This window comes from Podarcis vaucheri (assembly GCF_965113315.1).
Source record: "Podarcis vaucheri genome assembly, chromosome: 9".
Classification (NCBI taxonomy): Eukaryota; Metazoa; Chordata; class Lepidosauria; order Squamata; family Lacertidae; genus Podarcis; species Podarcis vaucheri.
This window is the reverse complement of record NC_138767.1, coordinates 24,774,204-24,796,789: the sequence shown is the minus strand read 5'-3', so window position 1 is coordinate 24,796,789 and position 22,586 is coordinate 24,774,204. Positions and strand designations below refer to the sequence as shown.

Sequence of the window (22,586 nt, the reverse complement as noted above, 5' to 3'; positions counted from 1 at the left end):
AAATTATCTCCTTCACCCGCATTACAGATTGTGCTAAACTTTTGTAAACTATACCTTTGCAGAATCGACTCTACAAAGTTAATAGTGGGTTTTTTTGGGGGTGGGGGTGGGAATAGAGAACTTTCAAAGGAAGGAGAGATACATAACAGCATCATAAGCCAAAGGACAGCGCTATTTGTAATTGGCATAAAATTAACAAGAACATGACGAATTCCAGGGCAGTTCAAAGATGAATATTGCACAAGGATGCCATTTCCAGCAAGAGGATTACATCCAGATCATAGGAGTGCACACTTAAAAGTTACAGTGCAATCAAAGGTTGCTTTGATTCTAAGTAAATCAGGCTGAGATGTTCAGGAGATAGCCATCAGTCAACTGAAATATTTTATACACTTTTAAAAGTACAGCAATTAAAAAATTGCAGCAAGAACATAAAGTGTTTTTCTAGATCACATCCAAGCTATATCCAGGCCAGCGTTCTTGTTTCCTACAACATCCAACGGGATTCCACTTGAAAACAGGGCAGCACACATTATTATTATTATTATTCCCGGCACACATTCCTTGTGTGTGTGTGTGCCCACTTGCATTAAACACTGCCAGATGATCCAGTTGTCTATTATTATTACAATTTATTACCTGCCATTCACCCCAAGATCCCAGCTGCTAAATAAGTGTGCTATGACCTTTGGGACTTACTGTTATGTGAGGTACCCTAAATTACGGGAAGAGTCACAGCTCAGTGGTAGAGCACCTGCTTTGAGTGCATAAGGTCCTAGTTTCAGTCCCGAGGATCTCCTAGAAGAGTTGAGAGACCCTCTGGAGAGCTGCTGCCCACCAGTGTAGACAATACTGAGCTAGATGGAGCAGAAGTTGGTACAAGACATCTTCCTGTGTTCCTATGCTAGGGTGCAACTTTTCCAGCCAGTCACTACAGCAACAGGGTGTCACATAGAGGAGGGAGAAAGGTTGTTTTCTGCTGCTCCAGAGAAGCGGACACGGAGCAATGGATCCAAACTACAAGAAAGAAGATTCCACCTAAACATTAGGAAGAACTTCCTGACAGTGTTCGACAGTGGAATTTGCTGCCAAGGAGTGTGGTGGAGTCTCCTTCTTTGGAGGTCTTTAAGCAGAGGCTTGACAACCATATGTCAGGAGTGCTCTGATGGTGTTTCCTGCTTGGCAGGGGGTTGGACTCGATGGCCCTTGTGGTCTCTTCCAACTCTATGATTCTATGATTCTAACAGCTGATCCAGCTCAGCAGCTCGTTAGCATATATTTAAAATTATATAGTTGATTTAGAAATAATTTGAAGGCATATCTGTTTTGCAGCACTTTGTAAACCACTTTGTTTGTGGTTTCCTAGAAAGAATCATTGGAACAGGATTACTTGTTAAGAGATCCCTAGCATGTCCTTCTTTCCACATCGCCAATTCCAGCCCTTCTGCAAAAAGGCATATTCACTCCTCACCAGTTTCAAAAACAGAGTCCCCCCTCTGTTTTTTGTGTATCTGCAAATCTCAGGGTTTCTCTGAGCCTTCTGATAACTCCCCTTATGTGCAGTGATTGTTTCGGCTACATAAACTTACAGTACTCACTCGAAATATCTATTTGAGGGACCAATAAGAGACCAGGTAACAACAGATGCTCTAAATATCTGTTTAAAAAGCAAAATCGGCTTCCAGACAGTATTGCTTTTAAAATAAAAAGGTTTATTTAGACAAAGATTCATACTGAGAAACAGATCTCAGGCTGTATTTAGAAAGATAGGCACCTTTTAAAAATAGTCAGCAATGATCTCAAATGCTAGTTTCTAACAGCAATTATATATTCCATACTAAAATTCTAAACAAGGCATTCGTTTTGCTTTGTTTTTCATGGGGGAAGGGGAAGAAATAAAGCAGGCAAGGTAAACATCAGCAAGATATAGGCAATCCATGTAATATATATTATCATTCATGAGGCTCTTAACAACTACTAAAATATAGAAATACAGATCTTTGGATCCTGACAAAATTATAAAGTGCTTCATTAAAAAGGCTGCCTTATTACAAGAGGGCTTACATGCCATACAAAGAATCAGTTGCATTGCCAGCCATGTCACCCCCCGCCACACTCAGGCTGTTTAACAGTAGTCAGCTGAAAATTAGCAGTGCAATTTTAGTTTTTCCATTGAAGTTTCCAGTTAACTAAGAATGGCCCAAGGAGCCCGAGTCACCTTTCCTAAAGGTTCCTCTGCACTGCAGGCTTTCTGTAGCTCATACCTGCACAGTGTTGATTCATAAGCTCCTACCCCGTTTGTCTCAAGCCACTACTTCCTTTACAAGGTAATGAATTGGAAATGAACTCCATGATTATATCAAAGCAGCTTATCCTCTGCCAAAAAGGCCAGCCCAAGGCTTTGGCAGTATGGCTTTACCTCCCAGGATATGCATGTATTATTATCATACATGCATGTGTCTGGGGGAACTGTTAAGTGCCAGCCATCTTCCTAGATGGCCCTTATTTAAAATTACCGTATTTCAGATGCAGACAAGATAGCACAGTGAAGGGATGCAATTGCCTAAATTCATGCTAACCACGCACACAAAATGTTCCTGTTGTGTGTGGATCCATGCATTACCGTTTGTGCCTTCATATCCCCATTAGCAGGAATAAACAGCGGTACCAAGAGACAAACCTCGTGTACCTACAGATGTATATATAATTTGAGCTGTGAGCCTCCTGTGGAAGTGATCTTCTCCCTCCTTGGATGAAGAGGAAAGAGATTCTGCATGGTTGAAGGCAGCAATGCATCTGAATACCAGTTGCTGGAAACCACAGGAGAGGTGAGATTTCTTCTGCTGAAATCCTGCTTGCTGGTTTCCCACAGACATCTAGTTGACCCCTGTGAGAACAGGGTGCTGGACTAGATGGGACAGCAGGCTCTTCTTTATGTTCTTAGAAACCAGCTGTGCACAGCACTTATTGTCTGGAATGGTGACGTCACTAACCCACCTCCGCTAGAGTTTTCAACACTTCAGAAATGCTTCTATGTTTTTAGTATTAAAGGGGATGAAATGCACATTTAATGGAACAAATGCACACTCAATGCTTTGAAAGTTAAAAGAAAGAAAAGCAGTCAATCAGTCTGAAACATGAGGGAAGGGCAACCCTGAAGACTTGAATCAGGGGTGTGTAAGGCTGCTCTTTTCACAGTGAAGGCGGATAGAGGTCAGACTCACCCCACAGGAGCAAAAACCACAGCAAATCCTGTTTTTATTACACATCTCTCTGTACCTTCAATGTGTCCATTTTAAAGGATGTCACAACTCCTGTATAAGAGAGAGATACCCACTGTTGTTGTATGTAAAACTGAATTTTTATGTTTTTCCTCCTTCATTTCTAAGCTAATGTAAAAAGCCACTCAATGCCTGACGTTAACAGTCTCTGCACCAGTTGTCCCTTGTCATCCGGCAACTTCGAAGACTAGAAGCTTTTATTCCTTTTCCGCATTCAAAAAGTTTCAACACATTTAATGGAAGATCCCACAGGCTAAGGGGAAAGTGCTTGATGAGCCTGTGAGTACCCTGTGGGCTGCAGGTTTCCCATCCCTGCTCAGGGTTGGCGATTTTGTTACTGAAGTGCATTTCATATATAGCCCTGAATTTTCGTAAGAGTAATACAAACTTCATGCAGTGTTCTGGTCTGAGGTTCCTTCATCTCTTTAAGGCAATGATGTTGAATGGAAGTGGAGCTAAAGTCAGGCCAAATCTTCCTGCCATTGATGGCTTCTCCATGTCTTCGGGAAATTGAAATGTGAAATTTTGCAGGAGGCTCACAAACATCAAGAACAGCTCCATCTTGGCAAGTTGTTCTCCCATGCACACACGTTTTCCTGAAAAGGAAAGCAAAGTGGGTGAGAGAGATGAAAGGGGGGGAAACTTCACAGTTTAAATAAATATTAATAATCTCTGTGGGAATCCATTTTTTAAAAAGGAAAGAAAGAAATGCTACGAAGTCCAGGACGTACGCTATGATAACCAGGCTTTTATAAATCCATTAAGGCAGTTCCAAATTTATTAAGCACAAAGACCCCTGAAAAGAAATGGTATAAATCTTTATTCACTATCAGACTAAACTGGTTTTGCTGGATCCTGTCCCATATAAGACAGCTAAATATAACTTAATAGACCAGAGATGGGCAGAAGGTAGCTTAGAATCTCCCTGTTGAACTCTGGGTGATTTGAGCATTGGAAGACACAAGACCTACCCACCTTGGAAGAATGGCAGATGCAACTAATAGACTATATGGAGATGGCGGAAATGACTGGCAGAATCCGAGACCAGGGAGAAGAGTTGGTGGAAGAAGATTGGAGGAAATTTAAAATTTATTTGCAGAAATATTGTAAAATTTTTGAATGCTGATGACATTGAAATGAATTGAAGGGGTTTTAGCAACAAGGTAAAATGTAAGATGGGATTAATAAATAGATAAACTAACAGGACATGAATTTGCTGAACCAATTTTTAAAAGGGATACAAAAAAGGGAGACGTGAGGAAGTCAGGAAAATAAGTTAACTAAAGATGAGAAATTAAGAAAGAGGGGTTTTTGTTTTTTTCTATTTTGTATATGTGTATTTTCCTTTCTATTTTTGTGTTTAATGTTTGTATTTTTGTATTTTGTAATTTTGTATCTTTTTTGTTTTATGTATTCTTTTAAGCTTTTCTATTGATGAAATCTAATAAAATATTATTTTTTAAAAAATGAACTCTGGGTGATTTGACTGGGAAGGGTTTCCAACAATAGCAATAACTGCAACAAAAAATAACTTCCCAACTAAATTTCGCTGCTGAAATGAAGAAAGCAGCAGGAGGAGCAGACTATTGTGTGGAATGACTATGAGCTCCATTCAGTTCTGGTACTGAAAGCAAATTCCTAGCATTAGAATGTGCTCAGAGGTAAATCCTGTTCTTTAACTTTTGAACCGCTTTAAACCTTGGAGCTTTAGTAAAACAAAGCCTGAAGACTGTCCTCCCCTGTAATGGACTATAATAGACTGTGAACGGCTCTGAGATCTTATGATGAAGGGCAGTATATAAACCCTAATAAAATAAAGTAAAAATAAATAGGAGAGAGACCAGCAAGCATTTTCCTGGCCTTCATAAATGCTGAACATACAATACTTAATGTACACTGCTTTAAAGATGTCCTACTATCAAGAGATGGTGTCCCCACAATCTGCACCCCCACCCCTCCCTACACACACCAAACAGAGTTGAATTACCAATTCCAAAAGGAATAAATGTTTCTTTTTTGATGAGCTGGCCATTTTCATCCAGAAACCTTGCTGGGTGGAAATCATCCGGATTCTCCCATATGTTGGGATCTCGGTGCACGGACCACAAGTTTGGAATGATTATACTGCCCTTTGGAATAGTGTAGCCCTGGAGCACTTAAAACAACAACAACATATACACAACCAGAGAGGTACACAAATTAATAAATGGCATTACCCTTATGGAGAGATTTTACACGCAGACATATTAATCAAAGGAACATAAAATGCTTGTGTTTGGGTTGGGTTGTGGGAAAGTGTTGCTTCGTGACTGAGAGAATGCACACTTGTGTATTTCTACGTGCCATTAAAATGGTATTGTGGACTTCTCTAGGAGCAGGAAGGGGCAAATAAAACCCTCACCAAGGGCACAGAAAACGAAAAGCTTACCAAAAACACAGACCCTTTGTTATCAGAGCACTTTGTAAACACAGGGGTTGCTTGCTTTAAGTTTGCCAGCTGCTAACAGATAAACCTAAAGGAGGAGCACACTCCGTGAAGCAACACTGCAAAGTCCAAGCTGCAGTTTACAGCAGCTGAAAATCAGCCCTGGGTGACTTGACTAGTTGCAAAAGCAGCTCATTAATGAAGTATCTACTACATGTGCAATGCCTGGAGGTGCACAACAGTTCAAGCACTTAAGAAGAGTTTGGATTTGATATCCCGCTTTATCACTACCCGAAGGAGTCTCAAAGCAGCTAACAATCTCCTTTCCCTTCCTCTCCCACAACAAACACTCTGTGAGGTGAGTGGGGCTGAGAGACTTCAAAGAAGTGTGACTGGCCCAAGGTCACCCAGCAGCTGCATGTGGAGGAGCGGAGACGCGAACCCCGTTCACCAGATTCCGAGTCTACCGCTCTTAACCACTACACCACATTGGCTCTCTTACGCCTGACCACAGTCCATTCTCACTTCAGCTCTGGTATTGCTCTATAAAGCAGATAAATATGTGATAATGGGCAATTTGCCTGTGAAACTCCAGACTCTCCTGTCCCTGGCAACCCTGGAAAGCTGCTGCCAATCTAGGATAGACCAAAAGACCTGATAGGACAGACCTAGTATAAGAAAGCTTGTTCAAATTTCAGCCTTCCTTGTTTCTCTCCAATGTGAAAATCAGCTTTTGGCTAAATGAACTCATACCAAAACGTGAGAGCAGCAGCCCATCAAAAACACTTACCTGTAGTTTCTGAGGCCATTCGAGGAATTGAAAGAGGTACAACCACCGTCATCCTTTGAACTTCCATAATGGTTGCTTCTGTGAAGGGCATACGTGCCTTGTCCGCAAGAGTTGGAGGCCTACTGCGCCCAATGACCAACTCAATTTCTTCCTGGACCTTTTCTGTGCAAAACAAGAGACAGTAAGATGAGCACTGGGACTAAATGGCTAAATTAGGGTTGACATGTGTCCTCTTTTTCCAGGACATATCCTCTTTTTCAGGGGTAAAATTTCTGTCCAGGTGGATTTTGTTAAATTTGCCAAAATGTCTCTGGCTATACTTTCTGGATGAGACATAGACATAGCTGGTGGATGAAGGCTTTCCTCTTCTCTTCTCCTGCCCCTCTCAGCAATATATCACAGCTTCTATAGCCTACATATAGTAGGGGTATTTAAAATGAGAGTCGCCTCCTTTTTGCTCTTCAAATTAGGCAACCCTAGCTAAATGGGCTTTATGCAATTTATTTACTTTACATTAGTTTTCTATGATGGCATCATGCACTTCTGGGATTAGCGAGCAAGGCTGCAAAAAGAGTAAGAGAGAGATTACACTCAGACCTCTCTCTTTTAACAAATTAAATACTAATTGCATGTCAAACACTGCCCTCCAGTGTCTACAATCAGAAGTATTACTGCTGTGATCCTAAACATACTTGACTTAAGGGCACTTCCAGATTTTTGCTATTTTCAGGTGGGATTTAATCATATAATACTAGCAAATTCAGGTTGTGCAGTAAAAGTTTGCTGGGCTCTTGCACACATACAATCAGGCTTTTCGCAATAAGGAAAGTGATGGGAAATGCACTGGAAAGTATGGGATGGAAATTGCTTGTCATGAGGTCAGCTATTCTGCACATAGAGCAAAACAAATGTTCAATAAGTAGCCAATGTCACCTAACATCCCCCCAAACTTTGCCCACACTAAACAGGATGGATGCTCAATAAACAGATTGTCTGGAAGCGACTTTAGCCACGGTAAATAAATGGAACTCTATGTGAATTAGATAAGATTAGAAAAGGTCTTTACAGTGAAGGCCATGTTAACACCTTTCAGAGAGCTTTGTGTACTACAGACTGCCATCACACCATCATCTTTTGACATTCATGCCACTACGCATCTAACAAATACTCAAAACGCAGCTGTCTGTTTTCTGGAAGAAACTAAAAGAATCAACTTTTGGGAAACAGAAAGCATTAAATGTACACCAAGCAGTAAAATTGACTGATTTTATCTGCTCATCATAGCTATGTGATTTAAAATTAAAATGGCTATGGGGTGGAAAGAGAATGAATAAAAGCTGGAATATATTAAAAACATTAGGTGACCATTAAAACCAACTTTACACTTTTAATATAACCCAACTATTATTTAATATAATATGTAATATAACCTGACTCCAAGGATACTCTAGGTCTTTGCCCCATGAGACATACAAACCCAGTAATAAGAAAATCTGGCTCTGTATGTATAATAACTTATTAAAATGAACCCCATCTGCAGCCATCTACTTGAAACTGTCCGGTTTTTTTTTTTTTACAGAATTGGGGAGTGGGTTAGAGAGTGTTGTGGCAGAGGAGAAGAAATGTATTAAAACACAGAAACACTGATTCTGCCTGCAGCTACAACTCCCATCATCCCTGATCATTGGCCATGCTGGCTGAGGCTGATGGGAGTTAGAGTCCAACAATACCTCAAAGGCCAAACAAGTTCCCAGCCCTGCTATAAGCTGTTAGAGTCTCAAGGAATCCAATTTGCTATTCCTCCTTGGTTTCCAGTTTTTCTTTTTCCACCAACACTCAAAATGCCATGCTCCCGGGAAAACAACAAGTATGTCTGGAAACCAGGCCTTATGAGGAATGGTTGAGGGAGTTGGGAATGTTTAGCCTGGGAAAGAAGAGACTGAGAGGAGATAAGATGGCCATCTTCAAATACCTGTCACATGGAGGATGGAGCAAACTTGTTTTCTCCTGCTCTGGAGGGTATAACCCAAACCAATGGATTCAAGTTACAAGAAAGGAAATTCCAACTAAATGTTAGGAAGAACTTTCTGGTGGGAAGAGCTGAACAGTCTCCCTCGGAAGGTGGTGGACTCCCCTTCCTTGGAGGATTTTAAGCCAAGTTTGGATGGCCATCTGCCATGGATGCTTTGGCTGAAATTCCTGCATTGCATGGGTTGAACTAAAGGACCACTGGGGTCGCTTCCAACTCTGCAGTTCAATGATTCTATGTCCAGTACTCATTGAACTTTAGGCGTTAGTGGGTGGGGAGTTGTCATTTTGAAGTTTGCTTTTTGTCTCTTTGCATACCTCAGGATTCACAAAAGCATGCCCATAGCTATCTGCTTTTTCCTCAGTGACCCTGTTTCGGGCTCCTATAAGAACATAATAAGAGCCCTCTTGGATCCAACCAGAGCCTCATTTAGCTCGGGACCCTATTCATCCAATGGCCTGTTAGAATTCTTGATCTATGATTGCAGTCATGGGATTTTTGTCTATCACATGGCGGTATATGTTTTGACTCCACAGAGTGGGAAGTGACGGAGACAGGATGTTTGTGTTACTGTGTTCCATGAAGTGGGACTATTGTCCTTTGTTCTTTTTCTCTTTGCTGTCTGATACTGGAGAGGGAGCTATGTTGCAGTGCTCCGCGTGTGTTTATATGTAGATAAAGTAGATTAGTCAAAATGCTGAGTTGTTGAGGTCTGTCACGCGCATGATGCACAAACTCTGCGGATCTCTAAATGTGCCAGTGTTGGTTGGCATCGGTCGCTGTGATGTTTGGACTGAAGAAAGCTTACGAAGCTCTGGAACAATCGACCAGGAGGGAGAGAACATGCCAGTCGGGCATGTGTCTCTGCCGGGGTCCTACTCGAGTGTAGGCTGAACTCCTGACATGGCCAACCAGATGCCTATGGCAACAAGCCCCAAAGGAAGACCTGAGAACAACTGCTCCCTCCATCAGCTACTACAATTCAGAGGTATATACTGCCTCATAGATAAGATAGATAAAAATGGAAAGCTGTCTTTACACTGTAGCATGAGAGAATAGCAGGCAGGCAAGTGAGCAGCACAGGTAGCCACTGGCCAAGGCAAGCTGTTTGAAGGAGGGGGAGAGGTGTCCTATATTAAACACAGTCGCAGCGAGACATAACAGAATGGGACAGACGCTTCAGAGAGGAGTTTGCCGGACTCTCTGAAACGCCTCCCACCCTCCTTTAAAAGGGAGCGAGGATTGGGGCAAGCTATGAGGGGACGTGGGCGAAGTCTAAAGCAAGGGGGGGTTTGGTCACCCAGGTGTGAGGGAAGAGAGTTAGCAAAGGGGTTGGTGAGGAGGTGTGGTTGGCAAGCAGAGTGAGCAACAGGGGTGGCAGCCCTGTGTGTTGGTGTGTGTGTGCCTAGAGAGGGAGGGGGACATCATTTTGACTAGTACCCATGGATAGCCCATCAGCACCAAAGTACTGTGTTCCCTGTTAGAGGCAGCGGGTGATTGTTTTCCATGCAAGATTTGATCAGAAGGGTGCAGCTGTGGCCATATTATACACCCAGTTCTTCCGAACAATGCTGTGGAAAACCCCCCAAAATGGATAGCTTGCATAATAAGAGCAAACCCAATTAAGAATCAGCCACTGGAGAAAGGATGACATTTACTTTGTTCCTGTGGGTGAAGCGACATATAAAGCAGACTCCAGAGAAGGGTATTGGATGTGGTGTCTGTGCCTGCGATGAAAAGGTCCGCAATAATAAAAAACAGGTAGTCTTCAGTGAAGCTGCTCTCGCTGTCTATCTTCCTTTCCTCATCTGCATGAAGGAGGTACATGTCGATGAAGTCTCGGGGATTCTGGCTATCGAGACTTTCCCGGTGCTGTGCGATAATAGACTTCAGGAAGGCAGTGATATCCAGCTCAATCTGCCTAAGCACTCGGAAAGGATAGATTGGGAGGTAGTAGAGCCAAGGGCAGATGTTGACCAGAATCATGTGACTGTTCAGGCTTATCTCCAGACCACGAGACATGAGCTTCAGCATGGTCTTGAAGCCGGCGTCGTCATAGTCAAATCGCCTGCTAAACGCCATCGAGCAGATGACGTTCGCCACGGCGTTGCCAATTATGGGGAAGGGGTTGAACTTCTCGTCCCCGTGCTTCAGGATCTCGGCTTTCACATACTTGAATTCTTCAATTATTTTAGGCTCCAAGCTGTGCTTTCCTAATCCAAAGTGACGGAGGGTTGAATGGGAGAACTTCCTCTGTTTCTTCCACACCGGACCGTAAGGGGCAAAAACCACACCTGGAGGAAAAGAAAGGGGGAAAACATTGGAATCGAGAACAGAGTTTTCGGTTTTGTTTGTAAGATACCTTGAAGCTTCGAACTACAGGAAATCCTGGGTTCTCCCCTGTTTTCATTTCATGGGACGTGGGTGGCGCTGTGGTCTAAACTACTCAGCCTCTTGGGCTTGCCGATTGGAAAGTCGGTGGTTTGAATCCACAGGACAGGGTGAGCTCCTGTTGCTCTGTCCCAGCTTCTCCCAACCTAGCAGTTCAAAAGCATGCCAGTGCAAGTAGATAAATAGTGAAAATAAACGGCATTTCCATGCGCACTGGCACTTGTCATGGTGTCCTGTTGTGCCACAACCATTTCAGTCATGCTGACCACATGACTCAGAAAGCTGTCTGTAGACAAACGCCGGCTCCCTCAGCCTGAAAGCGAGATGAGCGCTGCAAGTCCATAGTCGCCTTTGACTGGACTTAACCATCCAGGGGTCCTTTATCGTTACCTATTTCATATTTCATAATATTTACACACCGCTTGATTGTAAAAAAAAACAACAACCCCAAAACCTCAGAGTGGTTTATGAAAAAGTTCATTGAATCATAGCATCGCGGAATTGCAGAGTTGGATGAAACCACAAGGGTCATCTAGTCCAACCCTCTGCAATGCAGAAATCTTTTCCTCAATGTACAGCAGGAGGATGGACAAGATGATGCTCTGGGTACCTTCCAACTCGATGATTATGTGATTCTAATACTTTGTGTAAAGATAACCACATGTTGTTGCTGTTGTTGATGATGATAATTGGATCTAATTACCAGCAAAATTTAAACAACTCCGGTTAAAGAATGGTTTCCCCCTAGGCAATAACAAGATAACAGTAAGACAAGAAACAAACAAGGATAGCCAGTTTAGTCATTGCTCACTAGGATTATATTCAATTAAGCAGAAAAAAAATACAAAATGGAAAATAGAAAATTACAGGAAGAGGCAACAGAACAACCAGAGTTATTGGAATTATAAAAACTGCTCATCTCAAAGACCCCCTTCCCTTCTCCATTAGAATACATTGGCTGAAAATAGTATTTAAGCCCTAGATTTTCAATGGCTGTTAGTTCTCAAAGCTCCAACATGGACCCCTTTTCACTCTTTGCTCTCAAGGACCAGCCTGACGCTATGCTTCACTACAGGACTGGTACCCCCTTCCATTTCTTGCCTTGCTAGTAGCATGGGTTCTGCAGCAAAATTGCCACGCTCACTTTCAGTAGGTTTTGAGGTTCTTTCACTCTTTCGATCCAGATGTGATTGAACTGTAGGATTTGCTGCCTGCTAAAATTGCAATTTTTCTGTCTCAAGCAGCATTTATATATTCCGTCCCTTTCATTTCATATAATAAACCATAAAATAAATCTTTATTTATTTTATGCAAGAACTTCTTGTGAGCATAAAGTGAAGGGTAAACAGATATTCATGACAAACACACACCTTAACTCTAGCAAAAGACCCTAAAGCTCTTGGTAGTGTGTGCATGAATACACATGAAAGTTGGACACTCTGGCTCCAATGTTCAAGTCCAAACTTGCATAATAGTATTATTTACACAGTCTTGATAACAAGTTATCAGGGTACCATATCTTCACATCTATTGTATACCCAAGGGCATTTATACTTGTGATGAAACTGTAGTTGCACTGTTGCCAAGATATCAACTTGCTCAATTGGCTTTGAGACCAAGCAAGGGTATGAATTTGGTTGCTCCAGCTGAAAATGCCACAAGGGATCTCATTACACCACACCGACCCTTTTAGCAGTAAGCTGCTGAAGAGGTATCACTTATGATTAGGTATGGGTGAATCTGCCAATTTCAGCTTCTCCCAGTTTCACGTTTTTCCAGTGTTCAATTCAGTTCTCCACATTTCCACATCAGTTTGCAATTCTTTATTTTTAAAAAGCCCCCATGAAAATACACCAGCATTTTAGCACAAATTTCTACTGTTATACCTATGTTCATATGCAACTTTGCTTAATATACACAAAATATAATTTACTTCTGTATGTTATCTTCACTAATACAGTGGTATCCCGCAAGACGAATGCCTCGCAAGACGGAAAACCCGCAAGACGAAAGGGTTTTCTGTTTTGGAGGCGCTTCGCAAGACGAATTTCCCTATGGGCTTGCTTCGCAAGACGAAAGCCCATAGGGAAATCTCCGGGGACCTCTTTTAAATGCTGGTGGTGGGGAGCAAAGCCTTTCCCCCCCTCCGGCCTTCAGAAGAGGTCCAGGAAGGCCGGCGGGGGCCGAAAGGCTTTGCTCCCCACCGCCAGCATTTTAAAAGCAGTCCGGGATAGCAGGGAAGTGCTTCCCGCTATCGCGGACGGCTTTTGAAGGCAGGCAGGTGGGAGCAAAGACTTGCGCCCCCCGCCCGCCTTCAGAAGAGGTCCTGGACCTCTTCTGAAGGCGGGCGGGGGGCGAAAGTCTTTGCTCCCCCCTGCCTGCCTTCCCGGGAGAGCGGAGAAAGGCAGCGCGTTTCTCCGCTGTCCCGGACGGCTTTTGAAGGCAGGCGGGGGGGCGAAGACTTTCGCCCCCCCCCCCCGCCTTCAGAAGAGGACCAGGACCTCTTCTGAAGGCGGGCGGGGGGCAAAAGTCTTTGTCCCCCCTGCCTGCCTTCCCAGGGGCTTTTACATCGCCCCGGACAGCGGAGATGTCCCCGCTGTCCCGGGGTTTTTTAAAATGCTGGGGGTGGGAAGAAAAGCCCTTGTCCCCCCCCCCAGCCTTCAGAAGAGGTCGGGGGACAGACTGTCCCCGGACCTGGTCTGAAGGCGGTTTCCATAGGAACGCATTAATTGATTTTCAATGCATTCCTATGGGAAACCGTGCATCGCAAGACGAAAAACTCGCAAGAAGAAAAAACTTGCGGAACGAATTAATTTTGTCTTGCGAGGCACCACTGTATACGCATTTTAACAAACCCTAGTACAAAGCTGTATACAGCTTGAGACCTGGACTTTTGAAGGCATACCATCTGCCACATCAACCTGCCTTCCTCAGAGCCCTTCCTGATACCATCCCTCCAATCAGTAGGGAGCAGGGTGGCAATGGGAGAAGGGGCTTTTAATTAGATAAGGCCCTTAATTTAAGACACATGCTGGAATCACATTCTGCTTACTTCAAAGCAACGTTGTTGTTTAGTCGTTTAGTCGTGTCCGACTCTTCGTGACCCCATGGACCAGAGCACGCCAAGCACTTCTGTCTTCCACTGCCTCCCGCAGTTTTTATTCAATTTTATAGAATCATAGAGTTGGAATGGGGGCACCCAAGGTCATCTAGTCCAACCCCCTACAATTTAGGGATCTCAGCTAAAAAGCATCCATGATCCAACCTCTGCTCAAAAACCTCTAAGTGTAAAACTTCCTTAGTATAAATGTCTCGGTGACAAGAGGAATGGGTCCCATGTTAAAAGGCAAACGCTTCTAGTCATGTTAGCTTTGCAGCATCGTTTTTTGAAGTAGCTACTGAGAGCTACTCTAAATTCCTTTGCTCCTTGTACAAATCTCTGAAAGCTGCTATGGTGCTTAAAAGGCTAGATGTTGGGCTACCTGAGAAGGCAGAGCTGCTGTTTTTTGGACTTGCACAACCAAGAATTGACTATGTTTCAGAAGACAGTTATTCTTTGCCCAGGAGAACCAAATTTGGGCATGTACGATTATACAAAAGAGTTGCACAATATTAAGTCCAAGTGTATTGTTTGGGCAGAACTGGGAGATTGCCTAGTTATCTGGTGCTCCTCTCCAACTATTTTAGACTGACAGGGAAGCTGCAAAAACAAACACAGCATCAGATAGCAAAGTTTCTTTGTTAGAAAGAAGAATCCTGAATAGGGATAGAACTCACAAACGTATCTCTCTCACCACTGTCATATTATACCGCAGTATTCAACAACAGGTGCCTGTGGTTTCCCTTTGCAGTAGGTTATATGGGAAACCTGAAAGGCAACGGGAAATCTGCATATGCAATCAGCTACAACAGTCTGCAGCTTTCAACACACAGGTGTCGCTGGCAAAGAAATGCTGGAAACAGCTACATGTGTTAATGCAGAAAAGATGCAGCCTGCAGCATCACCAGAGGCCTCTATGAAGTAACTTATCTTACTCTATCTGAGAACCAACTACTGTATCTGAGAAGTTAAGTACTCAGCTATCTCCTGTTAAACTTTATTGCTGCAGCAATAAAACCGCTAGCACATTTACAAAGCTAAGCAGGATCCGGTAAGGTTTCAAACTGGATGAGGAACTGCATGCTGAGATTCCAGTATTGCAAGGGGTTGGACCCTTGAGGTCCCTTTCTAACTCTGCCATTCTTGGAGTCTAAGATTCACTACCAACAGAATAGGGTACAGTGCGTGCTTGGTTGTGTGTTTTTTTGTGGGGGATGCCCATGACAGTTTGCAAATGGGCTCACAGGCCCAAGAAAGGTTTGCAACCCCAGTGCTACAGGGATTGATGCCAGCGAAATTGGCAATTCCCACTTATATGAGCATCGCCAACAGATGGCCAGAGTAAAATCAGATCTATAGGGTTCTGTATTTTGCTGAATATTTTATGTGCATCCACAGACGCTTCCTCGGTCCCTTCCACTTTAGAACTCTACAGCCCCCTGAATAACTGCAAAGTAATTATCACAATTCCAACATTCTTATACACCAGCAACTAGTGCAGATCTCTGAGTGCAGGTGCTATGTGCTCACAAGGTCTCACTCCTGTCAGCAATCGGGCTGCCGCATCCTGCACTAACTGCAGCTTCTGGATCAAGTGTGACAGAAGCCCAACATAGAGCACATTGTGGTAATCCAGTCCTGAAAGTCTGCTGGTTTTCCTCGCAACAGAGTCTTAGGCAAACCACATAACACACTCCAACAATAATGTTAGCCTACCTTACAGAGCTGTTGGAAGTATTGCATGCAGGACAGTGGAAATATTAGGAAATATGTCCCACCATGTTCAAGGAGCTTAGATGCACAGCTTCAAGTAGCCTTTGCCAACCTGGTGCACTCTAGATGTTATAGGACACAGCTCCCAGCAGTGAGGGATGGGAGTTGAAGCCCAAGAACATCTGGCTTATGGCAATATATGCAAAGCACTCTGTTAATCCTAAGAAATACTCTCATCAAGCCCCTCAATCAAAGACGTATTTCACTCCCTCCTTGACCCCTTCATCACGGCATGTCGCCCAACTGTCATGCCCGGGGCCTGGCACTCCAAGGGAGCCCTGCAGCTGGGCCTGCCACTCAATAATCCTAATAGGACTTCCTTCTTGGGTTTTTATTATTATTCAAGTTATATACCCCAGCCACAGGTGCCACATTCACCCGGTTGCTGCCATTCCGCTTCACGGGCCAACGTATGCAGCTGCCAGGAGTCACAGAATCAGAGAATTGGGGAGTTAGAAGGGTCTCCACCCCCTGCAATGGAGGCCTCTTTTGCCTGACGCGGGCCCCAAACCCACGACCCTGGGGAAGGGCGGCCGAACTGCCCCTTTGCGGATCTGACCCCTTCCCCTTCTTTGCCTTACCTTTCCTCTTGGAGATGAGGGCCACTAGGGGCACGCTGGGCCGGTCGCTGAAGACCTCGGCCTGGTTGACCAGGGCGTCCCGCACGGCCTCGAAGTCGCTGAGTATGATGAGCGGCCGGCTGCCCACGAAGAGGCTGAAGATGCTGCCGTAGATCTTGGCCAGGGCGGTGAGCAGCAGATGCGGGGGGTTCTGCTGCTGTGGCTGCTGCTCCCTCCCGGCGCCGCCTTCGCCTTTGGGGAGCTGCTTCTGCCGGACCATGTTCAGAAGCCGCTTGCGCACCAGCGGGTTGCGCACCAAGGCGAAGGCGAAGTTGCCCACCAAAGGCCACGGTTTGGGACCCGGCGGGAGCCCCTGCAGCAGCCGGCGGCGGCGGCTCAGCAGCCACCACAGCGCCAGCAGCAGCCCGGCGGCCGCCAGCAGCGCCGAGCTAACGGGATCCTCCATCAGGGCGGGCTCGCCAGACAGAAGCCGTGCGCAACGCGGAACCTCCCTTGCGCGCGCTCTGCGGCCCCCTGGAGTCCCCCTCCGCGGATCCCGCTACATCCTCTTCGCGGCGGCGGCGCCTCCTCCTCCGCCTCTGGTTGGCCGCCCGCGGGGCAGAGGAGGCGCAATCAGAACGCCCAGCTCCGGACAGAACTCCCCCGAGGCGCTGCGTCACCGGGGAAAGGGCTTCCCTGGCTTTGACCGTCCAGCTTTATCTCTCCGCTGCGCTTCCACCCCAACCCATCTATCTCTCTCTCTCTCTGCCCAAGACCCCAGCGCAAAGATTGCTGCAAAAAGCTGGGTGACGCTGGCGACTTGCAGCGGCCTGCTGCAGAGTTTAGGGAGGGAGGGAGGGAGGGAGGGAAGGGAGGAGAAAGCGAAGGGGTCAAAGGCGAAGAGAAAGCGGAAAAGGAGGGGGACATCTTCCAGACCCATGTTTATTGCAGGACAGGTGCATTCTGCAAGCATTGTTTTGTTCTTGTTATTTTATGTATTTATATCTCTCAGGGTGGGATTGGAGTTTTATTAGTTGATTCAGGACGCGTCCCTTGATTCTGCCATATTGCACCATCTGCAGTAGTTTCTAGTTCATAAGTTTATTGTTCAGCTGACTAAACTTGTGGCGATAGGGCTAATAAACTAATACAGAACATGCATTCATAATATAAGCCGACATCCATGATGTAAGAGAGAGAAGGTGCCAAAGACATCAACAAGCTTAAATCTAGCTTGATTTCAGAGTAAAGCTCTCAGTCACCACAACAATTTACAGGGATTTTATCTAAATGCGGTATCCCGATATTTTTTGCAGCCAATGCATAGAGGGCCACTCTGTGTGTTACAGAGCTATTATTGTTACTCAAAAGAAACCAAGCCATTTCTGACGGATAGTACCTGAAATCAGCTGTTTCAAACCCAAAGCAAGTGAACTGAAGTTTATCAAACGCTTCAACTCCTTTCCACGCCCTGCCCTGCTTCTGAACTTCTGAACTCCACCTCATGGCCACTCCCTCCTCTTGTCATTTAACATATACAAACCAGCACACCCTCCATAATGTACAATAACACATTGTTGATAATAAGGATGCTCTACACTTAATTTTGTGATAGTTTATACTATGTGATGTGAACTGTAAAGGCCCTTGACAATAAACAACACAAGTCACCAAAACTGTTGACAACGTACTCATCATCAGCCTTAGAAACCAAGGAGGCAACCAGGATAGAATTAACCATTTTGCGCCCCGCGTCAGACAGTGATACAATTTTGAGATGCACAGTGAACCTGACCAGGTCCTTAGTCTGTCTTGTTGTGCCTAATCTATCCATCCCATTTCTACTGTTAGAGGGCCACTCCAATCCCTGCTGAGTGGTAGCAAGAAATTTCAGGGGTCTTGGCACTTAACCAGGGTTTGTGTTCCTCTGAACATAGCGGGGAGATTGTGGTGTTTTCAGTACCCAGGACTTCAGGCAAGTACTTGCCTTCATCTTTCCATGTGCCACTGGTCATATTATGCAAAATAAAGTATTGCATTATGTAGCAGGTTACAGAAAGCAAGGATTCTTGCGCAGAATTAACTTTAATAATAAAAAAGCACACTACAGTAGGAACCAGAGAATAATAGGTGATCAAGGAAGACTATACTTTTTAAATAAACACATTTCAAAATGCAGTTCTCAACCATTTTTTCAATAGGCACTTTATTCTTATAGCATTGTTTTGCAGTGAAGTTTTTCAGAATATTACAAAACATACCACACCGCTAATACTGGTAAGTGTACATAAAGTCTGCAATTTACAGAACAAATAACTTCAAAGGCTGTGAAAATCTATGGAAAACAGATTCATGAATGAAAGAAAAATGTTTGCATAAGGCCAGTCACCTAAACCAGAACCCTGCCATAATGTTTATCTCTCATTGTATCACTTATCAATCACAGCACAGGCATACAATGCTATTAGAATGAGATTTTAAAAGGCACCATTTCTTAATGTAGTAGCAAAGCACTAATATATGCCTTTAAGTAGTGTTATTTTTCTAGAAAAAGAGGTGCCTGAAATTATCATTGTTCTCTTATCATGGCAGTGGTGCCCACCTGAGAGGTGCTGGAACTGAGTTTTGGTTAGTTCTGGCTGAAAAAAGCCCTGCCTTTAAGTAGTATTACAGGTTTGTTCCAGCACCTGCCAGCTCTTGGCAGTTCTCTCCTTCTCTACCACACAGAAGTGTTTATACTGTGCTGCTTCTGAGATCTGCACACACTCACATAGTTTATTAAGAGATTGTGCAGTTTGACTGCATTTAACACTGCACAGGTCAAGCCAGCCTGTACTAAGCTCTTTTAGACTGCAGGACTGCTAAGAATTGATCAGTACATGTTGATCAGTTTCTGCTGCTAACTATTGTGAATGAAGGACTTGGTTGAAAGAGATATCTCTCTTTTTTTCTAGGATATATCCTCTACACCCATTTTGTATATTACAAGTAGAACGTCACAAAGCTACTGTTCGGATAGTACCAAGACCAAAAAGGCACATCTACCACACATATTTAAATTGCTTTCCCCCCAAGGATCATGAATTTGTGATTTTGTGCAAATGCTGAAAACTGTGTCTTAGCAGTGATAGCTTCGTAATAGGTCTACAGTGGACAGGATTTATTGAGTGGAAATACTCAAATATGTTTAAAACATATGTATAGTGTAGAAACAGACTGTGTTCAGGGAAGTGTCTAGGGTTACTGCAGAGATAGCCAACAGATCAGGCATGCAGCCCTTGATTCCTTTTTTTTTTTTTTTTTTTTTTTTTGCAGTCCTCTGCAACATTTGATGTACTTCCCAGCCCTTGTGCTACCTTTCCAAAGCTGGGTGAGGTGCTAGACTTTGGGACTCTGCCAGAGCCTCACCCCTCCATCCAAAAGCTCAGCACCTAACTTAGCTTTAAGAAAGCAGTATGAAGGGTGGAGGGGGCATCAAAATTTGGCCTCAGTGTAACAAGGTAGTGTGTGCCCTGCATGTTTCATGTCAAAGTACTCTTGCAGCCCACTTGGTATGAAAAGTTGGGCTGCCCCGCCTACAGATGTTGTGGACTACAACACCATGATAATCTGCCATGTTGGCTGGAGTTGTAGCCCCAAACATCTGGAGGACACCGCATTAACTACCCTTGCGCTATTGTTTCACTGCAGCAGGAGAAGGTCTTTAATCTTCAGTGTAATGGTGTTTTATATTAGGTAATGATTTGCTGACAATGTTCCTCTATTAAGAAGGGCAGCACATCCATTGATTTTCACAGTGGATGTTTGCGCTTGTAAAGGTTCAACATTAGTGAATGAAACATTACTGAGCAGTTTATGATCGTACTATATTGAAGTGTTATTACAAGTTGCAGTTCCAAACACACAGATATATCCCTGCTTACAACCTTTCCCTGCACAACTAGTATTTTGCTAGGGCATCTTTTCTAAATGTCATTTGCTGATCAGAGTGAGCAGACCTAAGTGTTTTTCATAGCAGGATACTTTTTAAAATGGAAACAGGTTTGCTTTTGGGCTATGGGGTGGGCAAGATAGAGCTCCTTTAGCTTCATTACTGCTGGAGGAAAACAATGCCACGATTTGAGTGATTAAAAGAAACAGATGTTGTGAGTGTTGTTTGCAAACAAATGGAATCAGCTAAACAAACACACTTATCTGGACTGTGTTGTCTCAAGTTAGGAAATAGTAACTTTTTTTTAAAAAAGCCCCACTGGCCTGGGGTGGGGAACTACATTTACAATCCTGTGAGTTACAGATAGGTAGCCGTGTTGGTCTGCCATAGTCAAAATAAAAAAATTCCTTCCAGTAACACCTTAAAGACCAACTAAGTTAGTTCTTGGTATGAGCTTTCGTGTGCATGCACACTTCTTCAGATAAACTGAAACAAAAGTTGCCAGACCCTTCTATATAGTGAGAAGGTGGGGAGGGGTACTACTCAGAAGGGTGGTGGGAATGGGAGATTGGCAGATAGCTGAGATGAGCCTGTTGACGACTCTTAACGGACATAAATCTGACATCAAGAATCACAAAACAGAGAAACCAGTAGGAGAACACTTCCCAGGACATTCTATACAAGATCTCAAAGTAGCTGTTTTACTACAAAGGAATTTCAGAAATAGACTGGAAAGAGAAGCTGCTGAATTGCAACTCATTACCAAACTTAAAACCATGGAGGGACCTGGTCTGAACAAAGACATTGGATTCTTATCTCATTATACATGACTAAGCCATTTCTCACCTTTTCACCCCTTGCCTTTTCCTGTAAGACCTATTGCAGTCGTTAAGAGTCGTCAACAGGCTCATCTCAGCTATCTGCCAATCTCCCATTCCCACCACCCTTCTGAGTAATACCCCTCCCCACCTTCTCACTATATAGAAGGGTCTGGCAACTTCTGTTTCAGTGTATCTGAAGAAGTGTGCATGCACACGAAAGCTCATACCAAGAACTAACTTAGTTGGTCTTTAAGGTGCTACTGGAAGGAATTTTTTTATTTAATCCTGTGAGTGTTTAAGTAAGTTCCATTGAGTTCAATATGGCTTACTTGCTTGTGTGATTAGGATCACAACCTAAGGAACTAGTCTTTTCATTTATTTATGTGTAAATAGAAACACAACCATCTCTATTAACCTGTTAAAGGTGGAATAAGGAAAAAAATTGGTTTACCCCAAAGTAAATGTGCATGGATTGCAGATTTACCTCTATTGAGTACGGGACTGAAGAAATGCACGCAGTCCAATCCTATCCATGTTTACTCAGAAGTAAGTCTGTGTTTAACAGGGCTTATACATACATTTGTGTAAATTATTTTGCACAGGACTATCATTCACACACAAGTAAATGTGCACTGCACTATCACTGGAGCTCCATGTTCTAAAAGAAAAACTAAAATGTCCTCATCCCCACACTTCATGTATTACAGTTGTAGCAAGGAATCAGAAGGGGGAAATCCATAACTACCAGAAAATAGCAATCCTAAATACAGCAGTAACCAACCCTGGTATTTTGGGCTGCTTTTTTTTTTTTAAACTCAAGCTTCCCAAGCTATTCCGGTGATACCTGCATGCAGTGCTTTTTTATAAAAAAATTTTTAGGGGTACTCTCATTTTCCTACTCATATTGAAATACTGACCCCTCAATGAGGCCAAACTTAGATTCACAAAATGTTTAGGGGTATGTGTACCCCTGCGTCCCCCAGAAAAAAAAGCACTGGAAGAAGTAATAAAGTACCTGCAGGAAGTAATAAAGTATATCAGGTGCGTGATGCGGATTTCATGCCGAGAGGATGTTAGAACAGGATGCTAGACTAGATGGATTAAGCAGCCTCCAGTCCCCGTTAGAGAAAAAGGTGGGCCATAAATGAATGAATGAATGAAACGAAACTGTGAGAATGCTCAGGCACAGTGTAAGACTGCAAAGTGATTATCCAGTTCCTAGGAGTAAGCTCTATTTAATTCAGTGGAGCTTACTTTTGAGTAGACATGTAAAGTCTTGCAGTGTGAGGCTCTATTTACAACAAAGGAATAAAACACTCCATGTGTTTTCTTTTTAAAAAATGCTGGCTGAGAAACTATTGTAATTAAAGTGTTTAAAGTGGATTGGTTACATTTTCCTTCAAAATGTATGTCAGCTTCACCATTCCTTCCTTCCTTCAGTTCAGGTATTTATTTTCAGTATAAACAGGACTCTGTTTTTGTACC

At 43.6% G+C, this 22,586-nt stretch overlaps 1 protein-coding gene across 2 annotated transcripts; it reads right to left on the bottom strand.

Moving 5' to 3' along the window:
* Positions 1-1,691: 1,691 nt before the first annotated feature.
* Positions 1,692-17,193, bottom strand: CYP2U1 (cytochrome P450 family 2 subfamily U member 1). Of its 2 annotated transcripts, XM_082236984.1 has the most exons (6): positions 16,371-17,193; positions 10,184-10,819; positions 6,497-6,658; positions 5,269-5,436; positions 3,670-3,877; positions 1,692-3,314 (listed from the first exon to the last, which is right to left on the bottom strand). In XM_082236984.1, exons 1-5 carry the CDS (start codon positions 16,813-16,815, stop codon positions 3,699-3,701), a joined length of 1,590 nt encoding a protein of 529 aa, XP_082093110.1. In that variant the 5' UTR covers positions 16,816-17,193; the 3' UTR covers positions 1,692-3,314; positions 3,670-3,698. The 2 variants fall into 2 exon arrangements, with proteins under 2 accessions (XP_082093110.1, XP_082093109.1); XM_082236983.1 differs by having other exon boundaries at positions 1,692-3,877; positions 16,371-17,192.
* Between the last annotated feature and the right edge of the window lie 5,393 nt (positions 17,194-22,586).

What these genes read in the sequence shown, in the direction of transcription:
- CYP2U1 (XM_082236984.1), bottom strand. Translation starts at nt 16,815, where the DNA reads ATGGAGGATCCCGTTAGCTCGGCGCTGCTGGCGGCCGCCGGGCTGCTG. An exon ending in GCTTCACCCACAGGAACAAA is followed by an intron (nt 6,659 to 10,183) that starts GTAAATGTCATC and finishes TGTTTTGCACAG; the next exon opens with AAAAGGTCCAGGAAGAAATT. An exon ending in ATTTATTCCTTTTGGAATTG is followed by an intron (nt 3,878 to 5,268) that starts GTAATTCAACTC and finishes TTTCCTTTTCAG; the next exon opens with GAAAACGTGTGTGCATGGGA.